The sequence below is a fragment of the Phocoena sinus genome, chromosome 4, assembly GCF_008692025.1.
Source record: "Phocoena sinus isolate mPhoSin1 chromosome 4, mPhoSin1.pri, whole genome shotgun sequence".
Taxonomy (NCBI): Eukaryota; Metazoa; Chordata; class Mammalia; order Artiodactyla; family Phocoenidae; genus Phocoena; species Phocoena sinus.
The window spans coordinates 102,372,371-102,394,313 of NC_045766.1; the positions used below are offsets into that span (position 1 = coordinate 102,372,371).

The 21,943-nt window shown below is 35.9% G+C and overlaps 1 protein-coding gene across 4 annotated transcripts in view; it reads right to left on the reverse strand.

Moving 5' to 3' along the window:
• Positions 1-21,943, reverse strand: part of ARL13B (ADP ribosylation factor like GTPase 13B) — a 74,119-nt gene that overhangs the window by 45,290 nt on the left and 6,886 nt on the right. For 2 of the 4 annotated variants that reach the window (XM_032630056.1, XM_032630057.1), the window contains exons 2-3: positions 13,170-13,240; positions 6,385-6,634 (exon numbers count right to left, since the gene is read on the reverse strand). In XM_032630056.1, coding sequence (XP_032485947.1) covers positions 6,385-6,634; positions 13,170-13,240 — 321 coding nt within the window. The remainder of the gene's footprint in view (positions 1-6,384; positions 6,635-13,169; positions 13,241-21,943) is intronic. The other 2 variants (XM_032630058.1, XM_032630059.1) reach the window with 2 other exon arrangements.

Here is a 21,943-nt window from a genome sequence, read left to right on the forward strand (position 1 = left end):
CTTTAATGTAGTGCCTTACTGATACTTGTTCATAATTGTTCCTAAATTGTTTATCATGAAAACTGAAAATATCGAGTACTATTTAATATTCATTAGCATAATTATATCCAGATGGGTTCAGAAAATAGTAATTTTCTAGTAGCAGTTATATCTAAACATACTGCTTTTAAAGCAAGACTTAATCACAGAAAGATTCATAGCAGAGCAATATATCACATACAATTTTCATTGTTATATTTCAAAAGCACCCTAACCTAAGCAACATAAACATATTTAATTAGCTGCTGAACATTTTGTTTATTCACACACAATAGGCACTAAAAGTAGCCATTTTTTCCTTAAAAGAAAAAATTCTTAAGCATCGGAGGCACTCTATTAGGAATCTACTGGTTCAGAAAGTATGCAATAATTATTTTGAGCACTTGGGTTCCTATTCTTACCCACTAAGCCATGTCATTTTCTGTAATCAAAAGCTTCATGTAGCTTGAATTCACATATGCCACTTTAAAACTAGCTCTCCTAATTCATCTCTACCTAGACACAGCATATCATCAATAGTAACTATTCATATCCACCATCGCATGCACAGAAAACTAGTAAAGCACTGAATGAGATGCTTTAAATACATTATTTTAGAATTCACAGGACAACAGAAGTATTAAAATCCTTATTTACAAGTGGAGACATAGAAGCTGGGGAAGATTAAGTAACCTACTCAAGGCCTGGCTGACTTCAAAGCCCATGCTTTCCCCTGCACCAGTAGATCTCAATTTCTGCTGTGCAGCAGAGAGATCTGGAGAACCTGTGAAAAAGCCAGACATCCTTGGCCCCACCCTAAAAAATACAGCAGGTCTGGTCTGATGCTGATACAGGTGATCCCTGGATAACATCTTGCCGTCTGATGACACTGTCGGCAGGTTTTTCTTCGTTATTTTGTTTTACAATAGAGTGTGCTGGGACAGGGGAGGGAAAGGATGGGAACCTCTACAGGCTCTTTGTGCATAAATTACCTAGAAAGTCAACCAGCTGAGAAGCTTTACTGTAAACTACAGCTGCTGTTAGTGAAGCTGGATGCCATTACAGACAAAAGGAAGCCCTCAGTAAGGAAATGTAGAGGTGAGTCAACAGTATAACTAAATGAAGTTGATGAAGATGACAGCTTGGTAAGTTTGCGCTGAAAGAAAAGAAATCTTAAGACAATGGACCCTATAAATAAAGTGAGTAGGGGTTTCAGATGGTAAAAATAGTAAATTAAGGGACCCACCACTACAACTAAGGATCAAGTGATTAAGTGACATAGGTAGTCCATACTTTCATACTTATGGGTTTCCAGAATTCTAAAAAGGACCCAGGTTCTCCTATTTCTTATTGAAAGGTCTGACTCATGAAAGTCCATCTGACTCAAATTCTAAGAACAGTATTAGGATAACCCATAACCTAATTAACTTCTCTTGGGCACTGATAAGAAAGAATATGACTCAAAGAAACTTGCAAGCTAACAGTTTCCTGTAATACTGTCTAGAAGAAAGGTGAGTCAAATAGGCATATAGAGGGTGGAGACAAAAGTCCGATATCAATAAAAAAAATTATTAATAATAAAACCCTGCTTATTATTTATCCTAATATAAAAACTCACTGCCATGTTTTTATTTAACCTCTTTGGCCATGAAATCCTTTAGGAATTTGATGAGAGCTAGAATCTACTCCCAAGAAAAATACACATGCACTCAGAATTGTGTATGTGATTTCAGAGGGTCTTGGGAAGCCACCCACGGTGCAAAGACCTCCAGGTCAAACTTTTTTTTACTGAAATGTTCATAACATCTAGCCAGATCATATATGAGATATTATGTTTTCTTCCCTGAGTGAAACTCCTATACATTTTTGTTGTGAAGCATCTAATTTGTGAGGTCTGACCAAAAGTTAAGTTAGGTCATATAACTCCACAGAAAAGCAGACAGTATAAAAAGCAGACAGAGAAAGTGGCATCACTCCAAGAGTTCAAGTATGCTAACACAAGTAGAATTGTTATTATCCTGGGAAGAAATTTTAGCCTATGGATCTCCAGAGTTATTTCAGTTATAAGGATTAGGAGATTCAACCACCAAAAATGAAGGGTAATTTACAATCGCTCTGAGGGCAACTTTCAAGACTGTACTAGAAAGAAGAGATGCAGAAAGACCATGTGCCTTCTTACATAACATTGGTGTAACCTTGGGCTGCTGAAAATTTCAATAGGTTAAGATGTTTAAAATACCTCCTAGCTCAGCCCTTTCCACAAGGAATCAACAAATAGTACCTTGTATTATTAATGGAAATTTTCTACGGTGGATGTTGAGCTTAAATTTTGAAATTACTACTGATTTCAGTGCTACTTATACCACTGCAAAAGTTGTTTACTTTTTCTTTTGGAAAGGTCTTCTTTATCTGTCAAGACTATCTAGTATTAGAGCTTTTAATAAATAATTAAATTATAAATGGTTAAAGCAAGAGTATGTATGTGGTGGGGGGAATGTGAGGGTAGGTAATATAATTCATACCTTAATTAATCAGAGTAGAGGTTCAAGTTAACCTATAGTAGACATGAGAGAAAAAAGACTTTCTATTCTAGGTAAATAAACAACTCAGCATGATAACAGAGCCAAATATTTGCATGGCATCCATTTTTACTTTCTTTAGAAGGAATACAAATCACTTTTACCTCTCTACCAAAATGGATTCTTGGCATAGACTATACTAAGGTCCACATTATAATACACAGCTGAATACAATCCCAGAATTACTATATTTTACAGTTACTTTTATTAAAGAAGAGTCATTTAACCACTGAGTCCAAAGAAGTAAAGTGACTTGTCAGGGTCATAAACAAATACACAACTTTTAGAATCCAGGTTTCAGATTCTCTGTCTTCTCTCTAAACCCATGTTTTTTCACCTTTTCACCATTTATTTCAGAGATTTTGACTGGAATATTATGCTGATTAAGCAGTAAATACTAGAGAACTGCCAAACAGAAATTCCGAGCTAATAAAACACCGAAGCCTAGTGATCTACGACTCTGACCTTTCAAGAGAACCCTCACATCTGTGACATAAAGTGAAATGTGACTGAGGCTTCATTTGCAATGACACATGCTGTCAGACTGCTGTGCAGAATCAGGTCAGGCAGAGCTAGAGTGTCCAGGACCTGCTATCGTGGTCATCTACCCTGCTTCCCATAGCATGAATGAATCCTGCTCTACCAATTTGTAATTTCATGATTACAGACAAGATAATAATTCTTCAGGTTTCTTTCCTTCTGTTGAATGACTGAATCTTCTCAGAGGTCTGTTGTTGTCCTCTGTTTGCTCATTATTAGAGGGTGGGAAGAGAAAATTATCAAGGGGTTGAAGTGAGTTCTGAGAGGCTTTGTAGGTCCTAAATCAACTAGTTTAGGCTCAGACAGACAAGTGGTGATCGGAAGAAATTAGATGCCATTATAGAATTTCGCAGATGAGAGGTCCAAATGTCCGTGGGCAGGAAGGAAGCAGCTATGTGCAACAAGGAGGACTGTAGCCAGCCTCCTAATTCAGGTAGCCTCCACATCTCCACACCCACTAGCCCCTAGCACTCAGCTTACTAGGGCTCTACTGGACGCCCCTCCCACTTACTATCCAATGGACTTTTCAATGCCATACCTATTATGTGCTAGGTTCAGTTAAAACACAGACTTTCCTATCTGTGTGGAGCTATGGAGGCAACCTGAAGGACTCTGAGCAGAGGAAAAGTAAAATGATCAAATTTGGATTTAAAACAGAGCTCTCAAGTACTTTACCTATTCTTGCATTGTTTCACTTATTAAAGCATGTACCAATTTTGTAATTTGAAAAATATCAAATAAAGAAAAGGGCTCCTGCTAGCAATGTAGAGGAGAGCTTAGAGAATAGGCAAGACTGGTACCAGGGAGACTGGTTAGGAGAGTAATCAGTAACACAAGGGAGAAGTGAAGAAAGGCTGAAAGGAGGTAACATTAAAGGGAATAGAGAGGAATAAAGAGACTCAAACGATATTAAGATAGTAACATCAAAAAGACAAATTAATTGTAGGTCAGAGAGAAAAAGGTAAACAGGAGAACTTCCAAATATGGGACTAGGGTGGATATTCAAGATGGATTTATAAACAGAAAAAAGAGTGGGATAGAAAATTTTATGTATTATATGAACACTGCATACGTTACATGTTTTACAAAAATATGCACAGGAAACTCATCAAAATGATAGCAGTGGTTGGCTCTGCATGATAGGTCAATCATTTTTTTTTTAACCTCATTCTTTCCTACATCTTCTAAATTTATTAAGAATATGTACTTTTTGGGACTTCCCTGACAGTCCAGTGCTTGGGACCCTGCGCTCCCAATGCAGGGGGCGTGAGTTCGATCTCTGGTTGGGGAACTAGGATCCTACAGGCCGTGCAGTGTGGCCAAAAAAAAAAAAAAAGAGAATATTTACTTTTTAGTAAATTTTGTATATTTCTGAAGCACACACATCTCAAAAAGTTTACCTTTATTAATAAAAATTCTATGGTTGTAAAACTCCTTTGAGAAAAACTCATCAAACGGCAAACCATTCCATATTTCATAAACATATTATTGATCCCTAATTAATTCCCATGTCTTTGTGAGATCGCACTGACTATGAAATTATAATGGTGAGCAATCATCCTAGTTGTGAGTTGTTTTTTTTTTTTTTTCCAATTCTGGAAATTCACTAGCTGAGAGAGGTGACAGAACTGAAAGCAGATATCTTGCTGACATTGGATTATTCAGTAAACACTGCAGACACAAACTGCATGCCTCTGCCTCAGGGCTTTGCCACATACATCTATCTGCATGACTGACTCTCTTACCTCCAGTGTCATGTTCTCAATATGACCTAGTATGATTATCCTAATTTTGAGAGTAACATGCCCCTGTCACCACCACCACCATAGGATTCCTGATCTTCTTTTACCTGCTTTGTTTTCAATATACTTATCACCTAATGTACAATTTATTACATTTATTGTGTATCACCCCCTAGAATGTAAGTTCCTGAGATCATACATGGAGTTTTGTTTTTGTTCCCAAAGGTATCCCTATCACCAGAACAATGTCTAGCACACAGTGGATGTTCAATAAATATTTGTCGAATTAGTACATGTATGAATGAATAAATGCATGAGAGAATACATGAATAAAAGAATAAATTAAATAAATAACTATTGGGTTAAAAAAAGCACACTCAATTATTTTACAAATGAACATCAGTCATTAATACTTTTTGCTTTAGAAGTCACTGGTTCTATGCTTAAACATTTATAGAGACTAATTTAGTCTATGGGTTCAACAAAGTTTACTCTTTGTATACATATCTATTAAAATCTATTTCATATTCAATAAAGGTGAGAATTAATTATATATATATCAAATAACTTCTTTAATTAGTTAAATGTATAAAAATTAAACAGTATAAGCTTAACAGTAAATGATACAATAAAGTTTTACTTTTTGTAATCAGAGCTTCCAAACTGCCTCATTTAAAAATGTTCATTTATTACTGAGGATCACTAAGGAACTCTGTCTTACAATTTCTCAGTTAGCCATGTGATAGGTTGCTTGGGGTTTTTTTTAATCGTTAGTAATGAAACACAAGAACGAGGGAAAAGGGACAAGAAGGCAAAACACACATTCCACTTACTCCAATTTTAAGAGCAATTTAAACTACTTTCACTTTACTATGTCTCAAAGTTATAGCACCATCTGGTGTTTACTATGCAGAAATGCTATGAGGGCGGGTAGTGCAAAAGTCCTTTGTCACTTAATTTTTTTTAAATGTTTAGGCAGCTGGACAAAATGATGCTAAGCATACAACTAAGTTGATAATGGCACAGATCACATGTTCAGTTCGGAAATATAGTAGTAAGAACTGAGAAATCAACATGGCATTAAAAGAATAAACCATCTAAATAACTTTCAAACAAGAATACTCTTCAAGAAAAAAAGGACAGAGGCAAAACATAAATAAGTTATTAAAAGAGGAAAATAAATTGAAAAACATTTTAGAACCGTGTTAATAGACCATTTTCAAAATCTGACAAAAGTAAATGATCACATAAAACAAAGAGTTTACATTTGAAAACCCAGGAGATCTAATTATAAGATTTCTTCATTACATAGCCTCTGTGCTTAACCTCTACAGATAGCATTATAATAAGGCCTTGGTATATTAACAACTCCCAGTAAATTACATACATTTTATCATACGAGGGTGTGACAATTTAGCTTATTCAGTATTTTGTAACTTAGGTAAATTTATTTAATGACTTAATGCTGCTGTCTCTACGTTTACAATGACACCAACATTACTTACACCAATATAGGCTTTCCCGATATCCTAGGATGTCTTATCACTTCTGACATTGTCTCTTTTGTCTCTTCCATTCTCTCTTCATCACTCGAATCCACAACAAATATTACTCCGTAAGATTCAGCATAGTAATTCTTCCAGATTCCCCGAATTCTTTTTCCACCTCCCAAGTCAAAGATGGTGACTTCAAACTTTCCTTGTCTAAGGTCAATTTTGGAAAATCCAACGGTAGGTGCTACATCTTCAGGATACTCTGTTTCAAATGATATAAAAGAAAGAATCTTTAGACCTTAAATTAATAACACTAATTTAACTTCACAACTTAAATGACATAAATGTGTTATTCATCATACTCTAGTACTAAATAGAATGTTTATTATTTGCTTACACAATAAGCATTACATCTAAGCACATTGGTTTGGGGGAAAGGTAGATACTATAAAATATCCAACTAGAATTTACACTCCTTGCAGATAGGAATTTCTGTCTGTTTTTTTTGTTTGCTTGTTTGTTTTTATTGATATAACCCCAGTTCCTAAACTAATGCCCACCATATAACGGGTACTTAATAAGGATCTGTAGAATAAACAAATGAACTCTTGCCTTTAAGGCCACTGACTCCCCAAGTTAAAACAATAAAAATTTCAACCTTCAACACCACAGCCATCCCCAAGAACCATTACAACCTCTGTGGAGTTATAAAGAAAAACTAAACATTTAGAGAATAGTCTAGAACAACCAAATAATGGGAGAAGCTATGAAGAGTATAGGACCTTTCTTTTTTAATTAACTGAATTAAATCTATAATTGCAATAAAGAGACTTTTAAGGACAGCTTGCAAATACAAAGAGTAGATTTTATTTTCTTCTATAAGAATAGAATACAGGATATTCTCATAAATTTATAATTGAGTTTCTTTGGACTTCTGCATATGACAGCACAAAGAAGAAGGTACAGGATGTATACAATTATAACTGCCAGAGAGGTAATGACAGTAAAAGATTAAAAAGATCACTAAGGTTCAAGACTTGAACTAGGAGCTGGGACCCAGACCTTAAAGCTCGGTAGGATTTAGACAGTCAGATGAGTGACCTAAGTAATAGAAATGGTAAAAGCAAGATGCACGCACAAGTTGAACACTGTAGTTGGAGCAAACCCTTAAGCCTGAATGTACAATGAAGAGGGTTCTGAAGATAGAGAATTAGGAGCCACGGAAGAAATTTTAGCAGACCAATAACATAATTAAGGTGACTTAAGTAGTCTTTCTTCAGATTCATCTTTGCAAAAGTCTCTAGAACGGACTGAAAATGAGAGTGATAGCCACTTTTTGGAGAGGTATGAAAATAAAAATAGAAGAATGGCAAGAGAGAACTCATGAAAGATTAACAGAACCAAGTGACTCAGTGGTTACAGAGAAGAGTTCAAACTTCATGCCTGTCTCTTCCATTCTCTCTTCATCATTGGCATTCACAACAAATATTACTCCACTGTACTTTGTTTACAGCTGCACGGTCAATACAGTGGCCACCAAACTACATGAGGCTTTTAAAACTTAAATCAATTAAACTTAAATAAAATAAAAAAATTCAGCTCCTCAGTTGTTCAAGCTGTATTTCAAGTGCTCAAAAGTCACATGTGGCTGGTGGCCCACCCTACTGGACAGAGCCAATATAGAACATGTCCATCATTGCAATAGCTCTACTGAACAACACTGGTTTAGAAGGTCTTATCATTCCCACATTCAGCAAAACATTTGCTATTACAAAGATAAATTTGAGGGCTTCCCTAGTGACGCAGTGGTTGAGAGTCTACCTGCCGATGCAGGGGACATGGGTTTGTGCCCCGGTCCGGGAAGATCCCACATGCCGCGGAGCAGCTGGGCCCGTGAGCCATGGCCACTGAACCTACGCGTCCGGAGCCTGTGCTCCGCAACGGGAGAGGCCACAACAGTGAGAGGCCCACGTACCCCAAAAAAAAAAAAAAAAAAAAAAAAAAAAAGATAAATTTGAGAGGCATTTGCTGTTAGGCTTAGGTGTGACAGAGAAACAGACTTGCAACGTACCATTCCCTTTCAGCAAGCATCTTAATGCAGTTTACACAGCTCTCTAGAAAGTTAATAGACATCACAAGTCAAATTTTTAAAAGACCTGCCTTATCTAGAAGGAGAAAAAGGCAAATTTAGAAGCAATATAAGCAGCCATATATTCCAAAAACAGAATTAAACTAGATATTTAAAAATGTGGATCTAGTCCAGGCCAAAACTGGCTTCACAGTTAAAATAGGCAGCTGTCTTTGAGTATGATTTGAAAGGTACCCCCAGGAAATTATCAGTGAAAATAAATCAACTATCCTGAGGAAGGGATAAGGGAAATAACACATACATAATACCTACTCAGTACCAGGACTTTGTTAGGCATTAGAATGCAAAGATGAATAAAAAAGGGTTGCTGTCCTCAAAGAATATCCAGTACAATTCAGAGAGAACTGTGTTATTCCCATTAATGGGAATAACACAAGAACCTATATGTTCTACAAACAAGTCTGGAGAGCACAGTGTGAAGGTATTATGAACTGCACTTTTATGTTCCTGCCAAAACTCATCTGTTGAAACCCTAATCCCCAATGTGATGGTATTTGGAGGTAGGGCCTTTGGGAGGTAATTAGGTTTAGGTGAGGTCACCAGGATTGAACCCCCATGATGGAATTAGTGCCCTTATAAGAAGAGACATAAGAGAGCTTGTTTCCTCTCTCTCTTTCCACCACATGAGGATACAAGTGAGAAGATGGCTGTCTGTAAACCAAGAAGAGGGCCCTCACTACGTACCCGACCATACTGGCTCCCTAACTGCAGCTCCTAGCCTCCAGAACTGTGAGAAATACCTGTTGTTTAAACCACTAAGTCTATGGTATTCTGTTATAGCAGCCCAAACTAAGATGGAGGGCATTCAAGAGAAAAAGGGTAAAGAGGAGCTAGAAGTGAGTCATGGCCTAGAAAGCCTTCAGAGAGGAAATGAAACAGGAGTAAAGTCTTAAAAGACAAAAAAATTATAACAAAGAAAGGAGAATAAAATTCCAAGCAGGGGAACAGATAAAATGATGGCACTATTCCCAGGAAACCAATTCATATTAAGTAATTTTTTCAAGGTTACATGGTAGACAGAGCCAGGACTCAAATTCAGGTATTCAGGACTTTAAAAGCCTGTTTCTTTTGATACATGGAACACCCTCCCCAATTTCTCTATTCTTTCCTCTGGCTCCTACTCATGATTCTGTGTTTCAAGACTCAAGACTAAATGTTCAGGTTACGACCTTTTCTGTAAATCCTTCTCTGATGATTCCTTCCTACTTTCAGTATCATCTACACCATCTATTGTAATATTCTGTGTTCTTGCTGGTCTCCACAATAGCCTATACCTTCCCAATAGCTGGTAACTATCTTTGTATCCTTAGCACTCAGTACAAAGCATATAACTGCTCAATACTGCAACACCAGACTGCTAGGACAGCTGAAGCTGCTATCGTTATGTCCATTCTTTCATATATTTACCCATCCATCCATGCTTGTAATCATTTATTGAGGGCCTGTTATAAATCAGGCATCATACAAGAACCAGGCGTTCAAACACATATGGTCCCTAATCCTGAGGATTTCAGTAAAGCATATGTGTTAAGACAATGCCTAGAAAGTTCAAGATAAAATGAAAATATATAATCAATAACTATTTATTGAGCTTATGTTATATGCTAAGTACTATGCAAGGTCCTAGATATACAAAGATTAATAAAATTTATTAATATTTTCTGATCTTATAGAGTACTTATATAGATGGAAAAAGAAGAAATATATACATAAACAAATAACTACAATATAATAAAGATGTGTTAATGTCAACAATGCTAGGGACCAATTTACACAAAGAATTTTCCCACCCAAAATAACAACAGTTCCTTAGAACTATTAGGAAACAACACTGGAAAGTCAGAGAGTCCTGGATTTTTTAGCTGAGCACATGGCTGTTCAGGATAAAGAATGCAATCCCCAGTCTCTATGGCAGCTAGGGGTGGCCATGAGAACAGGTTCTAGATAATGTGCTGGTGGTATACTGTTAAATGTTTAACTGGCTTTGGAGGCTGTGGAACTCTGATAGGTAGTGTTTTCCAATTGTCATGGTGTAAATAATCCTGCTGTGGACTATTTCAAATTACCAATATGAGGCACCTGAACATAGAGTTTGGAGGAGAGGTGCCTAACTGGCTCTCGTTGCCTGATATGAGCCAATAACAGCAAGTAGCAACCAGCTCTGGAACACCATGGGTTCTAGCTAATGGCCTATGAACTGCAGTGATGTGGTGGCTTCTGGTTCACATACTTTAAAAAAAAGAGAAGGACAGCCTCCCTTTGTCCTTTACTTCTTCCTTCCAGCTGAAATGCACATGTAGTAGTGAGACACCTTGGACCAGGTAGGCAAGGGAGAACACTAGGAATGGCAAAGCAAATAGGAGAAGGAACTTGAGTCTCTAATACCAGAGAGCTGCTATGCCAGCCCTAGACTACTTTTCCCTGTGCTGTAATATGAGAGAGAAATAAACTATTTTATTAAACCACTGTTATTTTAGGCTTATTTGTTAGCACAACTGAACCTATATCCTATTAATGCAATCACTTTGACAGCCATGAAGAAGAGAAGCTGATTGAAGGAACCTCAAGATAGGGAAAGTACTCTTAGATTAGGAAGCTATAATAAAATTATATTATATTGGACACAGACAACGGCAACACAGTAGGAGAGGAAGATTATCTCAAAAGAAAGGAGGAAATATACAATAAAAAATTTTTTTTAATTTTTAATAAAAAACAAAACAGAAATAAGCTAAGAGAAGCCATCGGAGAAATGTTTTAGGAAGACTGCCTACTAAAGCATGGCCTGAACTGGGACACCAAAATAAGTAAAACTGCCCTTGGGGAATTTATAGTCTGGAGAGGTAGAGTAATACATAAAAAGAGGGGCGATTAAGTAGCTATACAAGTAGATACAGATAAGAGTAGACATAAACAGAGGATGTGGTCAATTGTACTGACGGTGGTGGTAAGGGGTGAGGGCAGCAGGAGATCAGAAGAAACTTCATAAAGAAGGAGACTATACGACAAACAAGCATCTTTAGAGATAAGTAGATAATATCTTTAAGGATAAGTTGATATTCTCTTTAATAAGGCAAGTGGGAACAGCATAAACAAAATCACAAAGGTATCAAAAGGCTCAATTTGAAAAACTTCAAGTCGTTCTATATAACTGGAATCTTTAAAAAAGAAAAATGGTAAGAAATCAGTCACTGGAGTAGGCTGAAGAGTAAATACGAAATGAAAAACAAAAACAGAGCCAGAGGGGAGCTCAAAGTTGAAGGCAGCTTTGACTTTTTGTTCATGATGTGACACTTTGAAGATTTTCTAAACTCAGAAAAAGAAACTAATGGAGGTGGGATTCAGAAGAAAAAGGCCTGATCGAAAGAGTCTGTTCTAAGTACACACAAATAATTAGACAGTCTGATTAGCACATTCCTGGATCCTGCTCCCTTGAACATAAGGCTTTGAAGGAATGAAAGAGAAAACGTTTAGATAAGGTTTCATGGCCTGCAGGCCAAATCTGGCTGGCCACCTGTTTTCACATGGTCCTCAAGCTAAGCATGTGTTTTACATTTTAAAATAATTTCCAAAAAAAACCCAAGGATAATGTTTCATAACACATCAAATTTTAGGGTCTATAAATAAAGTTTCATTGGAACATGGCCACGCTCGTTTGCTTACATATTTTCTATAGCTACTTCTGCACTACTATGTCAGAGCTGTGTAGCTGGGAAAGGGACCATATGACTCTCAAAGTCTAAAATATTTACTATATGGATCTTTACAGAAGAAGTTTGCAAACCGTTGGTTTAGATGGTGACAGTGAGTGCTTTGCAAGGATATAACCTAGGTGACAGCATGAGGGGTACAAAAAGGCTTTAGAAGCCTCCTCAAACAATAATATATAGTTTGCAACTAATTGGGGGTGACAAAATGTTTTTCTCCAACAGCACATTTTTCAAGGTGTCAATTTTCTTTCATGAATTTCCATAAATAAAAGCTCCCTATCTGTCATGCATGATATCTAGTTGCAAAATCCATTTTCAGGAACAAATATATGTTAGGTTTTCTCCCAATTCATACCCTCAAGATGCCTGGCTCGTGCTACATCTTCTGGGTACACAACAAACTCACTAGTATAGTACCTCTATATTGTAGTTACAAAGCATTAAATTAAGACTAAATAAATACATCCAATGAGATGTAATATAAATGACATAAAACCCTTTAATGTATCTTTAATGTAACTGTAAAAATTACACATCATGTTGAAAAAAAAATCAAAAAATGCAAAGAGAACTGTGCTGGCTAACTGTATTTCTACCTCCCTTTCATTTAGCTGTAGCCCTGTGACTAAATTCTGGCCAAGAAAATGTAAGTAGAAGATAGGGATCCTTAAAGGCAAGGGCATGTCCTTTTTTTACTTTTTCCTTCCTACTGCGATCCCTCTTAGCTGATCAAAAACCTCGAGGAGCCTCTGCATTCATTCAAATCTGAAACATAACAGGCTGGTACTATTAAGCCAGAGTCTATTCACCACATTAGCCTCAAGTATACTAAGAATATAAAGTAATAGAGTACACAGTATATGTACCCAATGAATATGTAATAAAGCAATTTAAATAAATAAATCAGAGTAATTTAATAATAAATTTTTTCAGCTTACCTCCTTGGATTCCCTTTGCTGTTGCCGTTTTACCAGCATTATCAAGTCCCACCATCACAAGAGTCACCTTTCTTAAAACAATAAAAATTAAAAAATCACTTTGAGTCAATTAAGTATTGAGGTAAAAATAAAAGCAAATTCATCCATCCAAGCAACACTTAAGGAGCATCTATATGTACAAGACAATCTGCTGGATGCTAGGGGGTACAATGATGAATAAAATATATATTCAAAAAGCAAAATTCTTGAAAAATACCTGTAAAGTATCATCCTTTTGTTCTCTAAGCAAAAAAAAAAAAAAAAAGGGAAACTGTACAGCAGATAACCTGAAGGATAGAGAAGAAATAAGGGAAAGAAGAGAGAAAGCAAGGAGGGAGATAGATCCTAGCATGAGTTATCTATCAATCATGTCTAAAGACTCAATTTTCTAGTTAACTGAAGTCTAAGGATTAGCACAAATTTGTTTTTTCTTGTGAAATTACATAAGAAAAGAATGATTGTTAGGTTCTTGACACTACTGGTATGCTCAACTGTTTTTATATATGCAGCACCTTACCAAGTATAAATCTTAAACATAGTATAGTAACATGATTATTAACCTAAGCGCTAACATATTTTGAAAGAGGGTTCCTAAATTATAAAGCTTAAAATGTTTCTGATGATATAGCTAAACTTCACAGAGTTAGAAAAAAAATACAATCCAGTTCAATTTTACTATTGAAGAAACATAAGTCCAGAGTCATAAGATAAGACAATGAATTGGTTACAGTCAGAACCAGAACCTAATTCACCTAACTCCTACGAACTTCTCAAACCTGGGGCAGGTTATAAAGGAACAAACCTACTATACTGGTCCTATTATCTCAGCGATTCACTCCACCACTAAAGCTCATTTCTGTTCCAGGCTTAACTACTGCTTAGTATAAATGATGAGACCATCTATTAACACCATTTTGGGAATATAGAGAGAAAGCCACAGCATAACTGGGCCACATTCCCATGGGGTAGAGTCAGGGTTTCTACCAAGTACAGTCATTCTTCACTGGCAATCATTCCAAGAAGGGTTAAAAAACAGAACTTAGATGGCAAGAAAGGGTGTTTTTTCATCTGTCTAGGCCTGGCTTTCTTGGATCTGGACTTCTTTATTAAACAAACAGTTACTGACCATCTTCTGTATACCATACACCAGTGTTCTAGGTACCTGAGATACACTTATTTATTTAAATAACCACAACAACAATGAAAAACAAAAACTGATAGAGAAACCCTTCCCTTATTAAACTTACATTTTAGTTACAGGAGACAAACAATATAATACACATAAGAAATAAGTAAATTATAGGTTATATCATACGTTAGAGGTGATTAGGTACTACAGAATAAAGTAGAGCAGGATATGGATTGTAGTTTTACATAAGGTGATCAGGGCAGGCTTCACTGAGAAAGAAGGTAAAGTCTGAGCAAGGCCTTGAAGGAGGGAGGTACTTATGCAAATATCTGGGGCAAGAGAGTACAGCTGGGGCAAAGGCAAGGAAGCCAGTGTGGTAAAACCCAGTGAGACAGGAGCAGGGAAGAAGGACAGGAAGTCAGAAACGCCATCAGAGGCCAGATAATGTAGGGCCTTGTAGGCCATGGTGAGGACTTTGGTTTTTGTAAGTGAAATTAATTTACTCTTCATGTTAATTTCCTTTGTTATCCAGGAGCCTTAGTCTTTTGTAAATGCTTCAACCATCCCTATATCCACCATGAAGAATAAACGAAAGTACGTCTCTGCTCCAGTCAGTGGTAAGTCACAATTAGTAGCATCCCCACACCCCATTCCCAGTCAGTCAGTGGTGGGGTCAGTGGAAATGCCAAAGAGGCACACAGCAGATTATGAATTACAGATCTGAGGTAGAATGTGAGGTCTGGGTACTTCTATCCACGGGAAAGTTTTACCTGTATTATCAACTTTGAAAAATATGTTTACTTCTTATGGAAGCTTTGAGATATGTAGAGTATAACTCTACTATTTTGTTTGAAGAATTCATAACTTCCAAATATCAAAGAACAAAATTTAAGTACAAAATAATTTCTTAAATAAAATATAATAAATGACTATCCAAAAAAGATGGATTGTATAGCATTTAAACAATATTTTGGATAACTGAAGTTACTAGATATATAATGAATTAGACCATAATAGTAAAGCTAATTCAATTGCTCTTTAACAATTTATTTCAAGATCTACAGTGCTTCAAACATCACCATGACCAAAACAATTACTTTTGGGGAACAAATCCCCATTTTCTGCTTGTTTGCATCACTTATTCTGTAACTATTGATTAGGCACCGATTACGCAGTAGCAAACAAACATCCACAATCCCTAGCCATCATAAACCTTAGAACCTAGAAAGAAAAGAGGCATTAGAGATTTATTTGTGACGACTGTTGTAAAGGGAAAGCACAGGCAGGCACAGGAAGAGATAGCAGCTGACCATGCCTATTCTAGAAGTCACAGGAGACCATACTGCAAACATATGTCAACTGGGTCAGCAGTTCCTAGGAACATCATGGATCCTTTTCCCATCCCTTACGAGCCAGAGTAAAAAATCTCAAATATACCTTTTTAAGGAAAATGGCCCTTCATTCTCTACTACAAAGGTAGCATTTTATGTTTCCCCCGCTCCATTCTTGTCAAGATTTCAGTTTAAAAAAAAAAAAAATCACTGTCCAAATAATTACTTTTACACACTTTGAAACATTACTCTTAAAGCAGCTATCAAGGAAAAATGTTAGATTTTACCTTAAAAGCTTTCTTTTTTTAAAACAGAATATTAGGTTCAAACAAAAAAAAGTTCTTCAAACATGAAAATCACTTTGGAAAATTATAATCATGCTGAGACTGGCACGAAATAAGTCTCTCTGGATTTCTATTTTTATTTTGACTACACTTGTAAGTACACAGTTAATCTTTATGATCATTATGCCATATACTTGAAAACACAGCTTTAATTAAATATTTGAGGTAATTAAAGCCTTAATGAAAAAACATAACATTAGCAGTACAAATGAAATCACAGCATGAATTACTGCAATGCCTGATAACAAAGCCTTAAATTTATACTTTCAGAATAGAATGGGTTTAAAAGGCTAACAATCACCTAACACTCAAAATTCTATGGAACTCTTTAACCACTGAATATATTCAATCTAACACATTTTAAAATGTACATGTCATTATAACTTTTAAAAATAAGATAAATTATCACTGATTGGGAACAGTTTGGCTGTGATGTTATGTAACAACAGAGAAATAAAAAACTATGTTTTTTAGTCTTATGATTCTTGATCAAATACACTAGTCCTTCAATTGAAAAAATAATAAACAGTTTTATTAGGTTTATAGTGTCTAGAAAGTTGACACTAGCAATAAAAGCAATCATTTAGTCATTTGGTCAGGCAGTAATTCAATAAAAGTACATAAGGCATTTGAGTACTATGGACACAAAAATGCCTGAGACATCATTTCTATCCCAGAGTGCTCATCATCTAATGAGAATGACTAAAATGTAAACAAATATTTGTACATTATGACACTAAGACAGTTTAAAATGCTTATCGATATATACAAGACGCTAAAGGAATACAGAGCAAGAAGACTTTATTCAGCCTAGAGATACAGGAGAAGGTCTGGGAAGCTTCTTACACAAGGTGATGATGCCTCAGCTAAGTTCTTAAAATGGAGAAGTTTGCCGAGCAACGGGAAGGTGAAAATAGGAGGAAGGATGAAGAGGTCCCAGACTAAGAACACTGCCTGAGAAGACACCACACCAAGGAGGTAAGAACTGGCAGGGTGCTGAGTTGCTGAACCCAGGCATTAAGAGCACATCTCAGGAAAGGAGCCTTAAGCAAAAGGAGAACATGCTTGTTACATTCATACACAATCACAACTCAATACAACTGTGTACTGAGTCTAAAAGGAACCCGATATACTTCTACTTAAGGAACCAGTATCATAATAATATAGGTAATAATGTGACCTTCCCAGAAGTTTAAAGTGATCACTTAGCTCTTATTACAGTTATCCCTGAGTCTTGAATTATATACCAAACTAGAAAGGCTGACATGGAAGGACTCTATTGTAAGATGTACAGTATGTTTCTACTAGTAACAAGTAACATATAGGGATTATGAGTACTCTGATAGATAGCCACAAACTTGGTGTTAGAGCAGGCTGTGTTCAAATCCCCAAATTGCCATTTCCAAGCTATATGACCTGGGACACATTATTTAACTTCTCAGAATTTCATCAGTAAAATGGGATAATAAAAATATCCATCCCATAGGGATGCGGTGAAATTACATAAGACATGCAAGTAAGGTGCACAATGCTTGTGGCACACCGTAAGTGCTCAACCTATAGCTGTTCTTATTACAGAATAAAATTCAAGACAGGGAGTCTACAAATGAGACCAGCGAGATGGGCAGGGACCAGATTATAGAGGAGGATTAATGGGTTCAGTTTTGCACATGTTGACAGTAGTGCTTGTCTCACACTGAAGTCTGAAGCTGGCGGAGAGACCTGGACTGGGATTATGAGACATATACGTGGTAGTTAAAACTATAAGAACAGATGAAAGAGCACAGAAGAAGAGCCACAGGACGGGACACAGAACCCCAAGAACCTTTGAAGAAACCCTTAAAATTGTAGCCAGAAAGAAATCACACCAAAGAAATGGCAGCGATGGGAAAAGTTTCCAGAAGGGTTAAGAGATGAACAATATCAAATACTACAAAGTTTTGTAAAATAAAAGTATCTTTTTGGTAATTGCCACAAATTAAGTACCTCAGAAATAAATGCTCTCAGCTTTTCCCAAACCCTGCAATACCAACGCTTTTAATTTATATGGCGTGTCTTGATAGTTCAAAGCTATTTTACCCTATCATTTGTCTTCATGCTATCCCTGCAAGTAGAGCAGATACAAGTTACCCAAGGTTACAGTGCTAATAAAAATTAGTTAACAGCAGTTTCCATGGGAAGTTTAAAAACAATGGTTTGTAAAAATAATAATTATTATTTTAAATGGCAACTTGAACCATCTCGTTTATTGTAAAATTTACTCACATTTATACACACACACACACACACACACACACACACACACACACACACACACACACACAGATACAAACCAGACAGCCAGGTAGTCTGGCTCATTTTCATCAAAATATTTTGGAATTTTTTCCCCACATTTCAGTCTATCACAATCATAACCTACTTCCTAGAGCTAAGAGAAGGTAGATTACCTAGTAATAGGTAGATTACTAAGGTTATGAATTGCATGTTGTTAATAAAACCTAACCATGATGTTAATGAAAATCTAACAATGGCATTTTTCTGTTTAAAAGCCTTAAACAGAATCAAATCCAAACTCTGCAGCCTCTTCTTCTGCCACTCCCCAGCAAGCCTTTAAGGCTGGGGTTTCCCCCAGTCCTTCTTGACCATGCATGTTAACACAGCAAATAAACCTTAACTTTTTCATGCAACTTTTCATACAGTCTTCTCAACTAGAACTTAACTCTGCAGCCCCAGGATCAAATGTGCTGAGCATACATCATGCATCTTTACTGAATGAAACAACAGAAACATACTTTCTGATCCCCCATTTACTAAGTAAACACTAAGTAAAATTAAAATATATAACTTTAAGTTGAGAACATACTATAATGGATTTAATTTATATAAATCTTCACATCAAAGTAACAGTTCAATATTAGAGAATGTTATTAAAATTACCTATTTTCTTACATCAAACTGACTGAAGTTTTCTAAATAAATTTACATGCTTATGGTTTCAAGGCAATAATTAACAGTGAGAAATATTTTTAAAACTAAAATAATTCTGAGTTTAAAAAAAAAGTAGGGATTGATTAAGAGAGCCAAAGACTGTTTTACATATTTTATCTCAGGGTCCCTTTTTATATAACAGATACAGAAATTAATATGTCTAAAATATAAGCCACATAACATTAGCATTTTGAACTTAGAAAACATTTGTATTGTGAATCTTTTCTGAAAGACATTATTACAATCTTTTGAACACTTATAACTCTAAACTTCCTCATCTGTCAACTAAGGAAGACAATACTTCAAATGAGATAATTACATTAAAGCTATTTCTAACTTCAAAAATGTTATGCAAGTTAAAATAAAACACTTCACTGAAACACTATGAAGCAAAATTTAACACATCAAAATTAATATTTATTACTTAAAATATTTAAAACTACATGGAGCAATTTAACAAATAACAAATACATATGAAAAGGGACTTGGGAATACTGTTTTATGATATATGTGTGAGAAAACAAAAAACTTACCACAAAAAAAATTAATACAATGAAAAAGTTTTACCAAAAACATTTATGGTGTGATTTTATTATACAAATGCACTATTTTCTGACATTTTAATTCAGATTGTAGAGTCCAGGATAATACTGCATCAAAAATAACTCTAAATTTATGAAGCACCTGGACTGCCCTGGTGGCGCAGTGCATAAGACTCTGTGCTCCCAATGCAGGGGGCCCAGGTTTGATCTATGGTCAGGGAACTAGATCCCACATGCATGCCGCAACTAAGAGTTCACGTGCCACAACTAAGGAGCCCACGTGCCACCACTAAGACCTGGTGCAACCAAATGAGTAAATAAATTTATGAAGCACTAAAAAGAGGGCAAAACTTGGGGTTATATGTTATCTTTGAAGTCCTGATCAAGTGAAATTCTTAGTATCAGTTTGTTCATTTCTAAAATATAAAGGGATAATGTAAACTATGAACTTTAGCTAATGATATATCACTATGTTCATCAATTGTAACAAATGTACCCCACTAATGAAAGATGTTAATAATAGTGGAAACTAGGTGGAGGGAGGGTATATGTGAGCTGTCTGTACTTTCTGCTGAGTTTTTCTGTAAACCTAAAACTGATCTAAAAATAGACTATTTTTTTAATTGAAAACTAAAATAAAATATAAAGGGGTAGAATCAAAATATCTCTAGAGCCCTTTCCTAAAATTCTGAGATTCTTACTATGAATAAACAACAAGCTGTAGGGGGATAAAAAGAAGTGTAAGATATTCCAGTTCTGCCCATGGCACATCAGATAATCCTTGCTAATCTGTATGTACAGCTTAATTAAGAAATTAAGAACCATCAATTTCTATAAATAGTCTAGGATTTACAGTTTTATTTACTTAGACCAAGAAAGATGGCTAATAGGGTGCTGTTTCCCCACTGAAAAAATTCCCATCAGAGGTAACATACCACATCATGGCATGTTTTACCAGATACCATACTGATACACAGAAAGCACCAATCCACACTGCTTACTGTGACATGTGAGCCTCTTCTTTTAGACTTGGCCACAGTGAATAACAATCTACTAATAAACTTGAATTAAAGCGTTGGTAGGCTGAATTGTGACAAGGAAAAACACAGATGGGTAAGAAACTAGTTTTAGCTAGTGGTTACCTCAGGGAAGGGATGGTGTGAGACAAATAGGGTGCAGGGAGCTTCAAGGATTTATCCATTTCTTCAGAAAAAAACTGAAATGTGATGACCAAAGGTTAATATTTGTAAAACCTAGGTAGTGAGCACATGAGTACTTACTATATTTTTCTTGTTCTTTAAATACTGGTAAAAATATGTTTTTACTATTTTAAATTATACTACATAATTCTTGCTGCCAAAATTAGTTCCTTTAAATTGATGTTAATTTTCTGCCTCTCTAGGTGGGCTATTCCTGAAATCATGCTCCTGGAAAGCATAGGAAGCACAAATTTCTTCAGGACCCAGGTAAAATTACACCCTTTCCAAAATTCTGCTTCCAACCCTTGCTAGAATCTTGGAAATCATCTTTAAATTCATATATTCTATCCTATGTTATATTACCATTTCATCAACTAGATGCTACTTGGTATAAATAATCAGAATTCTGAGTATGTAAATGATAATATGTAAGGGTGAGGACCTGCTGACAGGGTCCAGATATTTACTGAGAACCATGACTTGACAGACCTTGTGTTCCGTGCCCTGGATGAAGGCTGCTCCCTATACACAAAATAAATTTCAACAGAGATTCAAATGTTAAAAATTAAAACATAAAAGTACTAGAAAAAAAAGTATAGGTGAATATAATCTTGGAGTGGTGATGAACTTCCTAAATATTACACTGAAAGAATGATATATTTGAATTAAAAAAATTTAATGTTTATGCTTCAAAAACCATCAAAAAATTTAAAAACATAACAAAAGAAAAATATCTGCAACATATACTAGAGTGAAAAGGTTACTAGTATAAACATTTAACAACTCTTTTAGAAAAATCAATAAGAAAATGGACCTGTGCCAATAGAAAACAGCAAAGGGAATCACTGAGAAATTCTCAAAAGAAAAAATACAAATGTCTAAGGGAAAAAAAATTTTTTTTTTGATGTTGGGGGTAGGAGTTTATTAATTTATTTTTATTTATTTTTGCTGTGTTGGGTCTTTGTTTCTGTGCGAGGGCTTTCCCCAGTTGTGGTGAGCGAGGGCCACTCTTCATCGCGATGCGCGGGCCTGTCACTGCCACGGCCTCTCTTGTTGCGGAGCACAGGCTCCAGACACGCAGGCTCAGTAGTTGTGGCTCACGGGCCTAGTTGCTCCGCGGCATGTGGGATCGTCCCAGACCAGAGCTCGAACCCGTGTCCCCTGCATTAGCAGGCAGACTCTCAACCACTGCACCACCAGAG